The sequence below is a fragment of the Oncorhynchus gorbuscha genome, unplaced genomic scaffold, assembly GCF_021184085.1.
Source record: "Oncorhynchus gorbuscha isolate QuinsamMale2020 ecotype Even-year unplaced genomic scaffold, OgorEven_v1.0 Un_scaffold_1333, whole genome shotgun sequence".
Lineage (NCBI taxonomy): Eukaryota > Metazoa > Chordata > Actinopteri > Salmoniformes > Salmonidae > Oncorhynchus > Oncorhynchus gorbuscha.
Window position 1 is genome coordinate 77738 of NW_025746140.1, and position 13234 is coordinate 90971.

The 13234-nt window shown below is 41.6% G+C and overlaps 1 protein-coding gene and 1 pseudogene across 1 annotated transcript; both read left to right on the forward strand.

Annotated features, from left to right (window-relative positions):
• Positions 1 to 6: 6 nt before the first annotated feature.
• Positions 7 to 7043, forward strand: LOC124022314 (ubiquitin-like-conjugating enzyme ATG3). Its single transcript, XM_046337238.1, is given in 13 exon segments — positions 7 to 187; positions 597 to 638; positions 919 to 968; positions 1318 to 1388; positions 1801 to 1908; positions 2031 to 2080; positions 2217 to 2304; positions 3003 to 3037; positions 3153 to 3308; positions 4849 to 4976; positions 5198 to 5238; positions 5241 to 5265; positions 5828 to 7043. Coding segments are annotated over 13 exon segments (969 nt in total). The 5' UTR covers positions 7 to 115; the 3' UTR covers positions 5931 to 7043.
• Positions 6685 to 13234, forward strand: part of LOC124022316 — a 15879-nt pseudogene continuing 9329 nt past the window's right edge.

Sequence of the window (13234 nt, forward strand, 5' to 3'; positions counted from 1 at the left end):
GGATTCTCAAATGACAAGTCATGTGATCTGTTGCTGACAAAAAAACAACTGAAACCGACAGTCTTTCGGCATTTGAGGACGCACACATCTTTCGGGGATCGATCTGATAGCTAACATGCAGAACGCCATTAATTCCGTAAAAGGCACGGCCCTTGGTGTAGCCGAGTTTTTTACTCCAGTGCTGAAGGTAAGCTATATTAGCTGTATCGCTAGCTACTGTAGATTGCTATCACTCAGCAGTGATGTGTAAGATGCTAACATGCTAGCATGCTTTATCGGGAAGTCTTCCCTCAAGTGCTCTCAACAGTTATTATGTAGCTACAATTCGCTGTTTACAATCCTATTGCCGTGTATAATCTCGGTTTATGAAATATTTAGAGGGTTCATGGCGTTGATGACTGTCTTGTAAATGTAGCTAACGTTAGCTTTGCATGATTTTAGTTATCACACTTGAGAAATGTGACAGTCAGTGTTTAAGCAATTAAGAATGGAATGTCTAACCTCTGTAATGAAATTGTTTGCAGGCAGTCACACACTGTTAAATATACCAAACTGCCAACTCAACAACAATATTACTTCATTATTTTGTCTGATAGGAATCCAAATTCAAGGAGACAGGAGTTATCACACCAGAAGAGGTGAGGAAGTTGTCTTTGGTATCATTTAACTGAGTCACGTAGAAAGCCCAACAAGTCACACGTATGAAGGCTTTCATCATTTGTAACTGAGTCACGTAGAAAGCCCAACAAGTCACACGTATGTAGGCTTTCATCATTTGGGCAAATAAGTGCAACTGAAAGAGATTTGGAGAAGTAGGTCATAATTCCAAAAGCTCCTTTCCCCCAAAACCCACAGAGTAATTGTCATCTGACGGAACTATTACAACTTCCTATTAAATCTCTCTTTTCTCTCCATTAGTTTGTAGCTGCTGGAGATCACCTTGTTCATCACTGCCCCACATGGAAATGGTGAGTGTCCATTGGAGTAGGATTGATACTCAATATTGTACACGCTACCCCAGGACATGGGTTGGCTCCATCCAAGTCAATTCTGAAATTGAATTACACTCTTATGAAGAAATGCCCATGTTCCGATGTCCAGTTCAACTAACAGGAATTGAAATGGACTTTATCGCACCTCTAATATGATATTGTAGTCAGCTAAATTGCACTTAATTTCTCCAATCTAATTCATCTGATATGAGCATGTAATTATTCTGGATGGATGTTATGCTGTCTCCAAATATAGCATCAACTACAGTATGATGTTTTGACAGCACAGTAGTCCCAGATGTCACATCATGTTTATTCCATCCAGGGTGTCTGGGGAAGAGGAGAAGGTGAAGCCGTATTTACCCAAGGATAAGCAGTTCCTATTGACTCGCAATGGTAAGAACTGTGTGAACTCAAATCAAATGTTATTGGTCACAAACACATGGTTAGCAGATGTTATTGTGAGTGTAGCGAAATGCTTGTGCTTCTAGTTCTAACAGTGCAGCAATATCTAACAAGTAATCTAACAATTCCACAACTCCCTAATATACACAAATCTAAATAAAGGAATGGAATAAGAATATATAGGTATAAATGTACGGATGAGCATTGACCGAGCGGCATAGACAAGATGCAATAAACGGTTTAAAATACAGTTTATACATATGAGATAAGATATGTAAACATTATTTAAGTGGCATTGTTAAAGTGACTAGTGATCCATTTATTAAATTGGTGCTTTCTTTACAAACTGTTACTTGTCCTTATTGTTGCTGTAGTAATGTATATTTGGTGTGTGTACCTACAGTTCCCTGCTACAAGCGCTGTAAACAGATGGAGTATTGTGATGAACTGGAAGCCATCATAGAGGAGGATGACGGAGATGGAGGATGGGTCGACACCTACCACAACTCAGGTTGGACATTTCCTGTGACAATGGTTCATTTCCTTGGGTCTTTTACCAGGAATACATTATAAATAAAGTTAGCTTTTGGTTTTGTTTGTCCAGGAATGTTATATTTCAAATTGATATTTTAGGTATAGGGGGAGTTACAGAAGCTGTACGAGAAATCTCATTGGACAACAAGGTAAATATGATGGACCATTTACGTTTTGTTATTGAATCCTAGTAATCTGCATTGCGAATGAATGTTTCAAATTAACAACCTTAGATTAATAGCATTTCGGGCGTCTTAAAATAGTTGTGTTCCTTTGTTTTGAAAGGACATGAACATGAATGTGAACTCTGGTGCTTGTGGGAACGGAGATGATGATGATGATGATGATGAAGACGAGGCAGCAGATATGGAAGGTGTCTACTCTACTCCTCAAGGAATATTCCAATGACTTGTATAACTAAACCAAGATTCAAACAAAGAGCTATGGTCTAACGGGAACAAATTAGTCATAGTGGGCAGAGGCAAGCACGAGCTAGCGAGATCCTAATTGGTGCGTTCTAGCACACATGTGCATATTTCCATTAGGGAACACCTACTTTGAAGTGGGTTTGTGCAATAACTCAACTCGCCTTTGCACTCCTAAACAACACCATTTAAAAAAAACTTTGGCAACGGGTAAAGTATACAAAACTTACTTGATTATGTTTGTAGCATATTTTAGTTTTGGGGACGGAAAATTTAATTGAGATCAAATGTTTAATCGATGAGAAATGAGCAGAATGTCGGCCAAAATCCATCTTGTTCCGTCTTCTCCCACTCCCGGCCGTTGGGCTTCTTTTCACTACCATATTTGGTAGTGAGTGGAAACTCCAAGCGGATGCTTCACATTTATACGTCCGGTGAAATATCTGATATCTCATTGTTCTGTGGTTATACTTCACTGGTTGTGATGTGTGTTTTATCCTATTCTTTTGTTGTTGTATTTTTAACCCCCGCCCCCGCAGGAGGCCTTTTGGTAGGACGTCATTGTAAATAAGAATTAGTTCTTAAATGACTTTCATAGTTAATTAAGTAATGTAATGGTCCAGTTTGTCTTGTTCTGTTCTTTCAGAGTATGAGGAGAGTGGACTACTGGAAACGGATGAGGTCAGAAGTTCACAGTATTGTTGTAACTTTTATTGTACATTGCTTCCGTTTCCAGGAAGTGTCTCTATTCCCCATTTTTCACTTCATTTTTTTCTTCTTTCCCATATGTCTCTAGGCCACCCTGGACACCAGTAAAATGGTGGACTTGTCTAAATCCAAAACGGGAGAAGCTGGGAGCGATGACATCCTGCAGACTCGAACCTATGACCTCTACATCACATATGACAAATACTATCAGACTCCTCGACTCTGGCTATTTGGATACGATGAGGTAACACTTACTGTACATTGACTCTGTACCGGTACCCCCTGTATATAGCCTCCACATTGACTCTGTACCGGTACCCCTGTATATAGCCTCCACATTGACTCTGTAGCCTCCACATTGACTCTGTACCGGTACCCCTGTATATAGCCTCCACATTGACTCTGTACCGACCCCCTGTATATAGCCTCCACATTGACTCTGTATCGGTACCCCCTGTATATAGCCTCCACATTGACTCTGTATCGGTACCCCTGTATATAGCCTCCACATTGACTCTGTACCGGTACCCCTGTATATAGCCTCCACATTGACTCTGTACCGGTACCCCTGTATATAGCCTCCACATTGACTCTGTACCGGTACCCCCTGTATATAGCCTCCACATTGACTCTGTACCGGTACCCCCTGTATATAGCCTCCACATTGACTCTGTACCGGTACCCCTGTATATAGCCTCCACATTGACTCTGTATCGGTACCCCTGTATATAGCCTCCACATTGACTCTGTACCGGTACCCCTGTATATAGCCTCCACATTGACTCTGTACCGGTACCCCCTGTATATAGCCTCCACATTGACTCTGTACCGGTACCCCTGTATATAGCCTCCACATTGACTCTGTACCCCCTGTATATAGCCTCCACATTGACCCGGTACCCCTGTATATAGCCTCCACATTGACCCGGTACCCCTGTATATAGCCTCCACATTGACTCTGTACCGTACCCCCTGTATATAGCCTCCACATTGACCCGGTACCCCTGTATATAGCCTCCACATTGTACCGGTACCCCCTGTATATAGCCTCCACATTGACCCGGTACCCCTGTATATAGCCTCCACATTGACCCGGTACCCCTGTATATAGCCTCCACATTGACCCGGTACCCCCTGTATATAGCCTCCACATTGACTCTGTATCGGTACCCCTGTATATAGCCTCCACATTGACTCTGTACCGGTACCCCTGTATATAGCCTCCACATTGACTCTGTACCGGTACCCCCTGTATATAGCCTCCACATTGACTCTGTACCGGTACCCCCTGTATATAGCCTCCACATTGACTCTGTACCGGTACCCCTGTATATAGCCTTGCTACTATTTTATTGTTGCTCCTTAATTATTTATTTGATTTTTTACTTCAGTTTATTTTAGTAAATACTTTAACACATATTTTTCTTAACTGCATTGTTGGTTAAAGGCTTGTAAGTAAGCATTCACTAAGGTACACCTGTTGTATTCTGCGCATGTGACATTAAAATGTGTTTGATTTGTAAACTAGCTCTCAGCAGTACAGAGTCAGCTTAGTGTAACTGGGTTTCTTGGGTAGACAAAGTGCATCCCATGTGCACAGTAACAAAACATGTTGGCATTTAGATACTGCTGTGTCCTTTTGGATTGCATTGTGAATATTACTGAGGATGTAAATCCCAAGATGTGTTCTTACAGCTGAGGATGAATGATGTCTTTGACTTACTTGGGAAACTGAGATCCTGGGTTCTACGTTCTGTTGACCATTTCCCCTCTCACCCCTACAGGACAGACAGCCCCTGACAGTGGATCAGATGTATGAGGACATCAGCCAGGATCATGTGAAGAAAACCGTCACCATCGAAAATCACCCCCACCTACCACCCCCAGCCATGTGCTCCGTGCATCCCTGCAGGTAAAAGCAAGAGATCATGAACATGCTTTCATTGACTCAAAGTCGTAGGAGTGCTGATCTAGGATCAGGTCCCCCTTTCTATTGATTATAATCTAAAACTGATCCCACATCAGAACTCCTATTCTGAAAAACTTTGAGTACGGGCCCTGATCCGACTGTAATACTCATCGAGGGAGCGCTTATGGTCCTGTGCACTAATGTTGCCGCTTCCTGTTTTCCAGACATGCTGAAGTGATGAAAAGGATCATCGAGACGGTGGCGGAAGGGGAGGAGAGCTTGGAGTTCATATGCATCCTTTAAGTGAATTGTCGGCTCAGCTGAAGTCAGATGTTTTTAATGCAGCTTGGTGATTTAAGTGTATGTATCACTATGGAAGAGGGTCCATGTGATCTATGGAAAATAATGAACTACTTACTTTCCACAGAGTTGCGTTAATATCCAGGGAACCTGTTGATTATTCCTTTCATACCGTGGCTATAATTTAACAAATGTGCTGCTTGAAATGTTTTCAACATCCACTGAAGTAGCTAGCAAGTTTACTAGATAACTACAGTAGTTGCCTTGGTAACCAAACAAACCGTCAGTCGTAGCTTGCTGTTATGAAAAATCAAATTCAATGTTCTCAGTTTGACTTTTGCTTTCAAACGCAGCTCAAACACGGTAGAATTCAATGGCTATAGTTGAATTCTAACATGCTGATATACTGTGCTTTAGTGAAGGGAGTATTCAAAAATGCCATGGTATAATTCACTGTAACCCAAGCTAAGATGAGCTGTAAATAGAAGTGATCTTGATAATACTGTTTCTCTTCCATTCTTGCCTACACATTATTCCTTAACTTCATGTTTCAGGTATCTGTTGATTTTCTTGAAGTTTGTCCAGGCCGTCATCCCCACGATAGAATACGACTACACAAGGCACTTCAACATGAAGCTCCATCCTACAGAGGTGTAGGCTACTCTTGCAAACATCTTTGAGTGTAGGAGGAATCTGTCTTCTGGCTGGCAGCGTTAGTGGGGTATGGAACGTTATCTCTGGGAATGACTCTTGGAATATTCTGGGTACTCTGACCCTCTTTGCGTGGGAATAGGTTCAATCGCTGAGGGGTTGATGGGTGTGTACAGATGTTGGTAATGCTGTAATCCCAATGATGTAATGGCTTTATGTGGTGACCGATCTCGCAGTGTTTTTGTCTGGAAGATTCTCACTCTGTACTTGGCAAATGCCCAGCTCTGCCATTAACAACCATTCAAAGATAACTATATTTATTTTACATTAATTCACTAACAGACAGGCTTTCAAGTTTTCTCCATTTTGTTTTTATAACCACACCTTCTTTTTTTAACCATAGTAATGGTGCCACTAATGTCCTCTTAAATGCTTACCAATTAAATGTTGTTGAAAGAAATCTAACAAATGTTTTGTCCACATTATAGCTTTTTCAGTGTGATGCACTGTGCTGGACTAATGTTTGGACCTCTTTACTGTTTCAGACCAATGCCAGTTTGTCTTAATGGTAAAGTGTACATGGTCTTTTGGGCCCAGGACCATTGTTGGTTCCTGTAAGTGGGGTCGGTGTCCTTTTTGGGGGTTTTCTTTGCCCAGCTCTTCTCTTTTTTTGACCCTGTTCCTCGTTCCACTTTCTTGTCCTGTAGAGATGACGTCATGATTGTGTCATATGAATATGTGAGCGATACCATTTTGTGTGATGACGCGCAAGGCTACCTGTGTCACCAGATTATTCAAAGACGCGGTATATCAGGAGTTTGACTGAGTCTTCTCTAATATAGAAAGATGTCAGTTCTGCACAGTGCATTCATTGTTAACTATAGTACTCTTCTCTTAACAGTATGTATAACTCACTCATTAATGCTGAAATATTGACTGTACAATGTCTGAGTAACTGACTCCAGAGTACTTGATCTTTTCCTGAGAATCAGCTGGACAGGTGTTGTGGCCCTTTATCTGTTGATCCTATAGACTCCTTGTGTAACAGCTCAGTCGTAACACACTGAACATGTTAAAGTAATGTACATTTATAGCAATAAAAATCCCCAATCTCATTGATATGATGGATTGTATACATTATGCTGTTATAAACTGCCTACCACATTATAAAGCACATGGCATCTGAAATGATATTCTTTTCTCAGCAAATTGATAGCTAAATTAAAATGTATGCCTGGTCTATGAATAGTTATGTCATGAGTTTGTAGCCAGACTAAATTCCTATTTTATTGAACCTTTTTTGACAGTGAGTCATTCTGAAACCAAGGTCTCTTTTACAGATGAGCCCTGCATACACATCAATATAAACATCAATAATAATGGCCAGAATCTGATTTAAGAAAATGTTATAACTCTGGTAAGTTATACCAGCGTGTGTGCCTCATTTTGTTTTTTAAATACACTTTTATTTTGTTGCCTTAGACGAACCCTCTCTTGGCTCTCATTTAATTGGCCGAAGGTTCTGTCGTCATTTTACTGCGACGCACAATATTTTCACTTGGTTTTCCATATTGCTGTCAGATCAAATCTAGCGACAGTGGTGCGTGGAGGTCATGTTATGGTGTGCTTTTTTTGGGTTGACATGTCTCAACTATATCCCACGATCTTACTTTGTGTTTATGGATTCTTCTCTAATCTCCGACCTTCTGAGCCTTTCTTAACTGCGTTTTTGATGGGACCTGATAAAACCTTACTGAAACAGAGGTAAGTGGAAGGACAAGCATTAGCTTCTTGTTCGTTGTGCAAAAAGCAACTACATTTCGCCAGCTAACTCTACAAAATAACGTATTGTTTACATGTGAATATTTGTAACGTTAATGCAATCACCATGCTAATGGTATTTTTTTTTACATTTCTTTATCACCAATATAACGTTACAACCAAAGAGAACCGTTGGCTCTTCTGTAACTTTATTTTACTAACATTGTTTCTGTGTCCTCGTGCTAATCCAGTTTGACTACAATCCTTGAAATATTTTCTTAATAGGACCACTAGCTCATGTGGTCTCAAATCCTTTGGAGGAAAAAAATAATAATCTAAAATCCGAAAATAATTGCTTTTCCCTTGTGGCACCAATGAAAAGATGTAGCCTAGTTAACTAATATGGAGGTTACTTATTGCTTTGTAAGAGCTAAACAGGCAGCAACCTTGAATATTAGCCTTACATCACATTTTTGTCAATTAGAAGCATTTATATTTTTTTGCCCCTAGTAGTGAATTACAATAACATGGCTGACTTTGTCTACATATCCTCTGTCCACAGCTTGTAAATGAAATCTACCCAATATGGACCTATTCCTACCTCGTGCTACTCTTCCCAGTTTTCCTGGCCACGGACTACCTGTGTTACAAGCCTGTGCTGATCCTGCAGGCGGTGAGCTTGGTAGTGACCTACTTAATGCTAGTGAAGGCCCAGGGCGTGCTGGCCATGCAGCTTCTGGAGTTGTTCTTTGGCCTCGCCACTGCCACAGACATAGCCTACTACTCTTACATCTACAGTGTGGTGGAGCCGGCCCAGTACCAGAGAGTCACTGGTTACTGTCGTAGTATTACGTTACTGGGCTCCGCTGCTGGCTCGCTGGCTGGGCAGCTGCTAGTGTCTGTGGCTCAGATCCGGCTGCTCTACCTCTGTATTATCACATTGGTGTCGGCCATCTTGGCCTTCGTGGCGCCCTGGTTTTTGCCCATGCCCAGTAGGAGTTTGTTCTTCCATAAGCGCCAGGGGACAGAGGGGGAGAAGCTGGTGCATCAGAACAGCAGGGTTCCCATGGATGAAGCAGAGGATCCTGAGAGCAAAGTACCTCTGAAGATTGATGAGGTCACCATGGTGAGCCTCTTTTTTTTTGTGTGTGATGTTTTTATTGTTATTGGTAAGACAGGTCACTATGGCCTCTTTGAAGGACTGAGTAATGTTGTTGTTGAACCATGTTGCAGCTCTGAGTTAAAACCATTAATTGTTGTTTATTAATTGATGTCATGCAACTCTGCTGTCCCAAATTGAAAGACACTAGATTGCAACATTCAATGGTGTCAATACTAGAGCATTTACAAAAAGACTTTGAACTAAAACCTTGCTTCATCACTCACTTTCAGGAAGCAGTTGGAGTCCGTTGATTCTTACTCAACTCTGTGTACAATTTTCTTCACTCAGGTCGTGACGGCCAGTGATGGGGGTGGAGCTAGCAGTGGCTTAGTGGACGTGTTAAGGATCCTATGGGAAGACTTCCTGCAGTGCTACTCATGCCCTGCCCTCCTGGCTTGGTCGGTGTGGTGGGCCCTCTCTACGTGTGGCTACTTCCAGTTGGTCAACTATGTTCAGGCCCTGTGGGAGAAAGTCCTGCCCTCCCAGGAGTTTGAGATCTACAATGGATACGTGAGACAGTCTCCACCTTGTTAGGTAAAGTAGGATGATGAAGTATCGTTTCAGATTAATTAGAACCTGAGAAGATACTACTTGAACTGATTAAAGAATACTCTTACGTTACCATACTTCCAAGTCAGCCTGGAAGCAGAATCTAATCAAATAAGAATGCACATTTTAATTTCAATGCATGTTCTGTTTGTCTGCTGACTGATCACGCCCCTGGTGTTTATGCTTAGGTGCGTTAGCAGCCTTCGGGGTGGGCTCCATCAAGGTCTCCTGGGCAGTCTGGGGAGAGCTGGCTCTCTGCATCTTCTCAGTGGTCATGGCTGTGGCTGTGTACCTCATGGACACCATCAGGAACATCTGGGTGTGCTACACCTCCTATGTGGTCTTCAGAGCCACCTATATGCTGCTGATAACCATCGCTACGTGAGTAGGACAGACAGACATCCTGACCTACAGTACATGATATAACCATCGCTACGTGATTAGGACAGACATCCTGACTTACAGTACATGATATAACCACCGCTACGTGAGTAGGACAGACAGACATCCTGACCTACAGTACATGATATAACCACCGCTACGTGAGTAGGACAGACAGACATCCTGACCTACAGTACATGATATAACCATCGCTACGTGAGTAGGACAGACATCCTGACTTACAGTACATGATATAACCACCGCTACGTGAGTAGGACAGACAGACATCCTGACCTACAGTTCATGATCGCTACGTGAGTAGGACAGACATCCTGACCTACAGTACATGATATAACCATCGCTACGTGATTAGGACAGACATCCTGACCTACAGTACATTATATAACCATCGCTGACAGACACCTGACCTACAGTACATGATATAACCATCGCTACGTGATTAGGACAGACAGACATCCTGACCTACAGTTCATGATCGCTACGTGAGTAGGACAGACACCCTGACCTACAGTACATGATATAACCATCGCTACGTGATTAGGACAGACATCCTGACCTACAGTACATGATCGCTACGTGAGTAGGACAGACAGACATCCTGACCTACAGTACATGATATAACCATCGCTACGTGATTAGGACAGACATCCTGACCTACAGTACATGATCGCTACGTGAGTAGGACAGACAGACATCCTGACCTACAGTACATGATATAACCACCGCTACGTGATTAGGACAGACATCCTGACCTACAGTACATGATATAACCATTGCTACGTGATTAGGACAGACAGACATCCTGACCTACAGTACATGATATAACCACCGCTACGTGATTAGGACAGACAGACATCCTGACCTACAGTACACGATATAACCACCGCTACGTGTTTAGGACAGACAGACATCCTGACCTACAGTACATTATATAACCATCGCTACGTGATTAGGACAGACAGACATCCTGACCTACAGTACATGATATAACCACCGCTACGTGATTAGGACAGACAGACATCCTAACCTACAGTACATTATATAACCATCGCTATGTGATTAGGACAGACATCCCCTGAAAACCATATGATGCCCAGGGATTTAAAGTTTGTTAGTAATGTTTTGACTCAATTGTATCATTGCTGTAGGCTTCTACTGTAGCTAGCGGTCTACCTATGACACCTTAACTGTGTATTCAATTTAATCTTTCTACTGTGTATTCAAACTCCACTTTTTGTCTTTAGAAATACAATTTAAAACATAATATTTTGTGCTCCACCAGGTTTCAGATTGCTGCCAACCTGAGTATGCAGCGATATGCCTTAGTGTTTGGAGTGAACACTTTCATTGCCCTGCTGCTTCAGACTCTGCTTACTGTTGTGGTAGTGGACTCTGTTGGGCTGGGCCTGGACATTTTCCCACAGGTAACTTATCTAAAGACAATACTATCCACGATGTTTGGATGTGAAATATGTTTTGCTTTTAGAGAGTCGTATCACTGTTACCACACTGATGTAGCTTGATAAATATTTTCTCTCTCTTCGTCTCACAGTTTCTCATATACGCCAGCTACTTCGCTGTGATCGCAGTGATCTTCCTCATGGCCGGGCTGTACAAGCTGGTGTTGAGAAGATCCCAGCCAGTGGCCCAGCCTCAGACTGATAGTGGAGAGACTGAGTCAGACTGCCTTAGCAGAGACTCTCCTCCCCCCTCAACGAGCTGCAGCAGAACACAGGGACATGACTACCTGTTTATGGTGCAGTACTACAGAGGAACACGTCAGGACCGGTGTTGGACCCAATTCCACTTAAACTCAGTCAATTCAGGATGATTTGAAATGGAATTGACCCCAACCGGGGTCATGACACCATGCAAGTGTGTTGTACGCCTTCGCTTGCTCAAGCACATGGTTCATGGATTGGGTGCAGGCATAAAAACACTTGCAGAGTGTAACATTTGAATGTTTATATGATAGCCTTATGGGTTTAATGAAAATGTGTAGTTCGCCTATATTTAGGCTTTGTTTGAATTCCAATTTTTTTTTGTCACACACAAGCTTTATCTGTGGTGTATGTTGCATAATGGTCGTTGGCCTGCTATCTGATTTTCACACTTTAAATCCTTGTCTTAACTACCAAAGGCAGTCAATGGATAAGCAATACATGTTACATTCTGAACTGCTAGAAATATGTTATGAATTGTTAAGAGTTCAATTGTTGCAAGAATAGCTTTTTATAAAATGTACCCACAAGCATCGATTCAAATGTCGCAAAGATTTAATTGATCAGCAATAGATTGTCAAGTGTCTTAAGATAAATATGGCCATCTAATATCTAGCTACTACGTGTTAACCATACATTCATGGGTCAAAAATGAAAAGCATATGTAAGTGATTGACATGGAGTTGGAGGCCATATTTACAGTATATTATTGTATTATATTCACTGGCCTTGAATGTAGGTCTACTACTGAAGTGGTTCAACTATACAGTATTAATACAAATGAGCTTCTTCTTTTTTACTGTCAATACAAATCCCAGTAGTTGAAAGGCTGAGCGCTGTAGCAGATGACTGAAGGTGATGATTATGTTACTGAGAGCTGATTCAGTGTTGTCTGGTGGTCACTGAAAGACCAAAAGCACCTACAGTACATGTTCTAACTTACCGGTTACACAACGTGCTGCCTCTGTTACAAGAGCATCCCCCGAAAATAGTCCAAAAGATTAGCCTCGTTCTGTTTTCTTTAGTCATAATGAGAACCTTGTCATCTTCAATCATGTTGGTAACATATTTATGTCATGATACTAAGGCCTGGATTCAATCAGATTGAGTGTTAACCGCAGTTAGCTGACACCCGCTAATCGAAGTGTAGATGACGTCTCACATTCCACTGTTCAAACTTGTAAACAAGACTGCATGCAGCCAATGGCGAGGTCCGCTTCAGGTGTTATGCTGGGAGCAGTTTGTGGATTTGACAGCTCTAAAACATTTCCACCTCCGACACCGCCAAAACAACCGCTATGCAGATGGTATGATTGAACAGAGCACCTAATTATAGTAGGCGTTTTACGCATCAATTCATGTTTATTTATATTTTTACAATATGTTCATTTGGACTTCAGTCACTACATTCTTTCTTCAGTCTTCCCTGTTTTTGTTCTTATGTGTAATGTTTTTCAATAAACAAATAGTTTTGTAGTATAAAAAGTTTACAAATATAGGACATTTGTTTCTTTCTGAATCCAAACATTTGTGCTCACATCACCCAGCATGCATCATAATATCAGTACGTATTTAAAACAACTCAAGTGTTGAGACTTTGAAGCAACTTGATGCTTTTATTCTGGTTACATATATATACAAATGTAGCTTCTAATCCAGATACTGGATTTTTATTCATATTCAATAGTTTCATTGCAATTACCATGTCTTTGTAA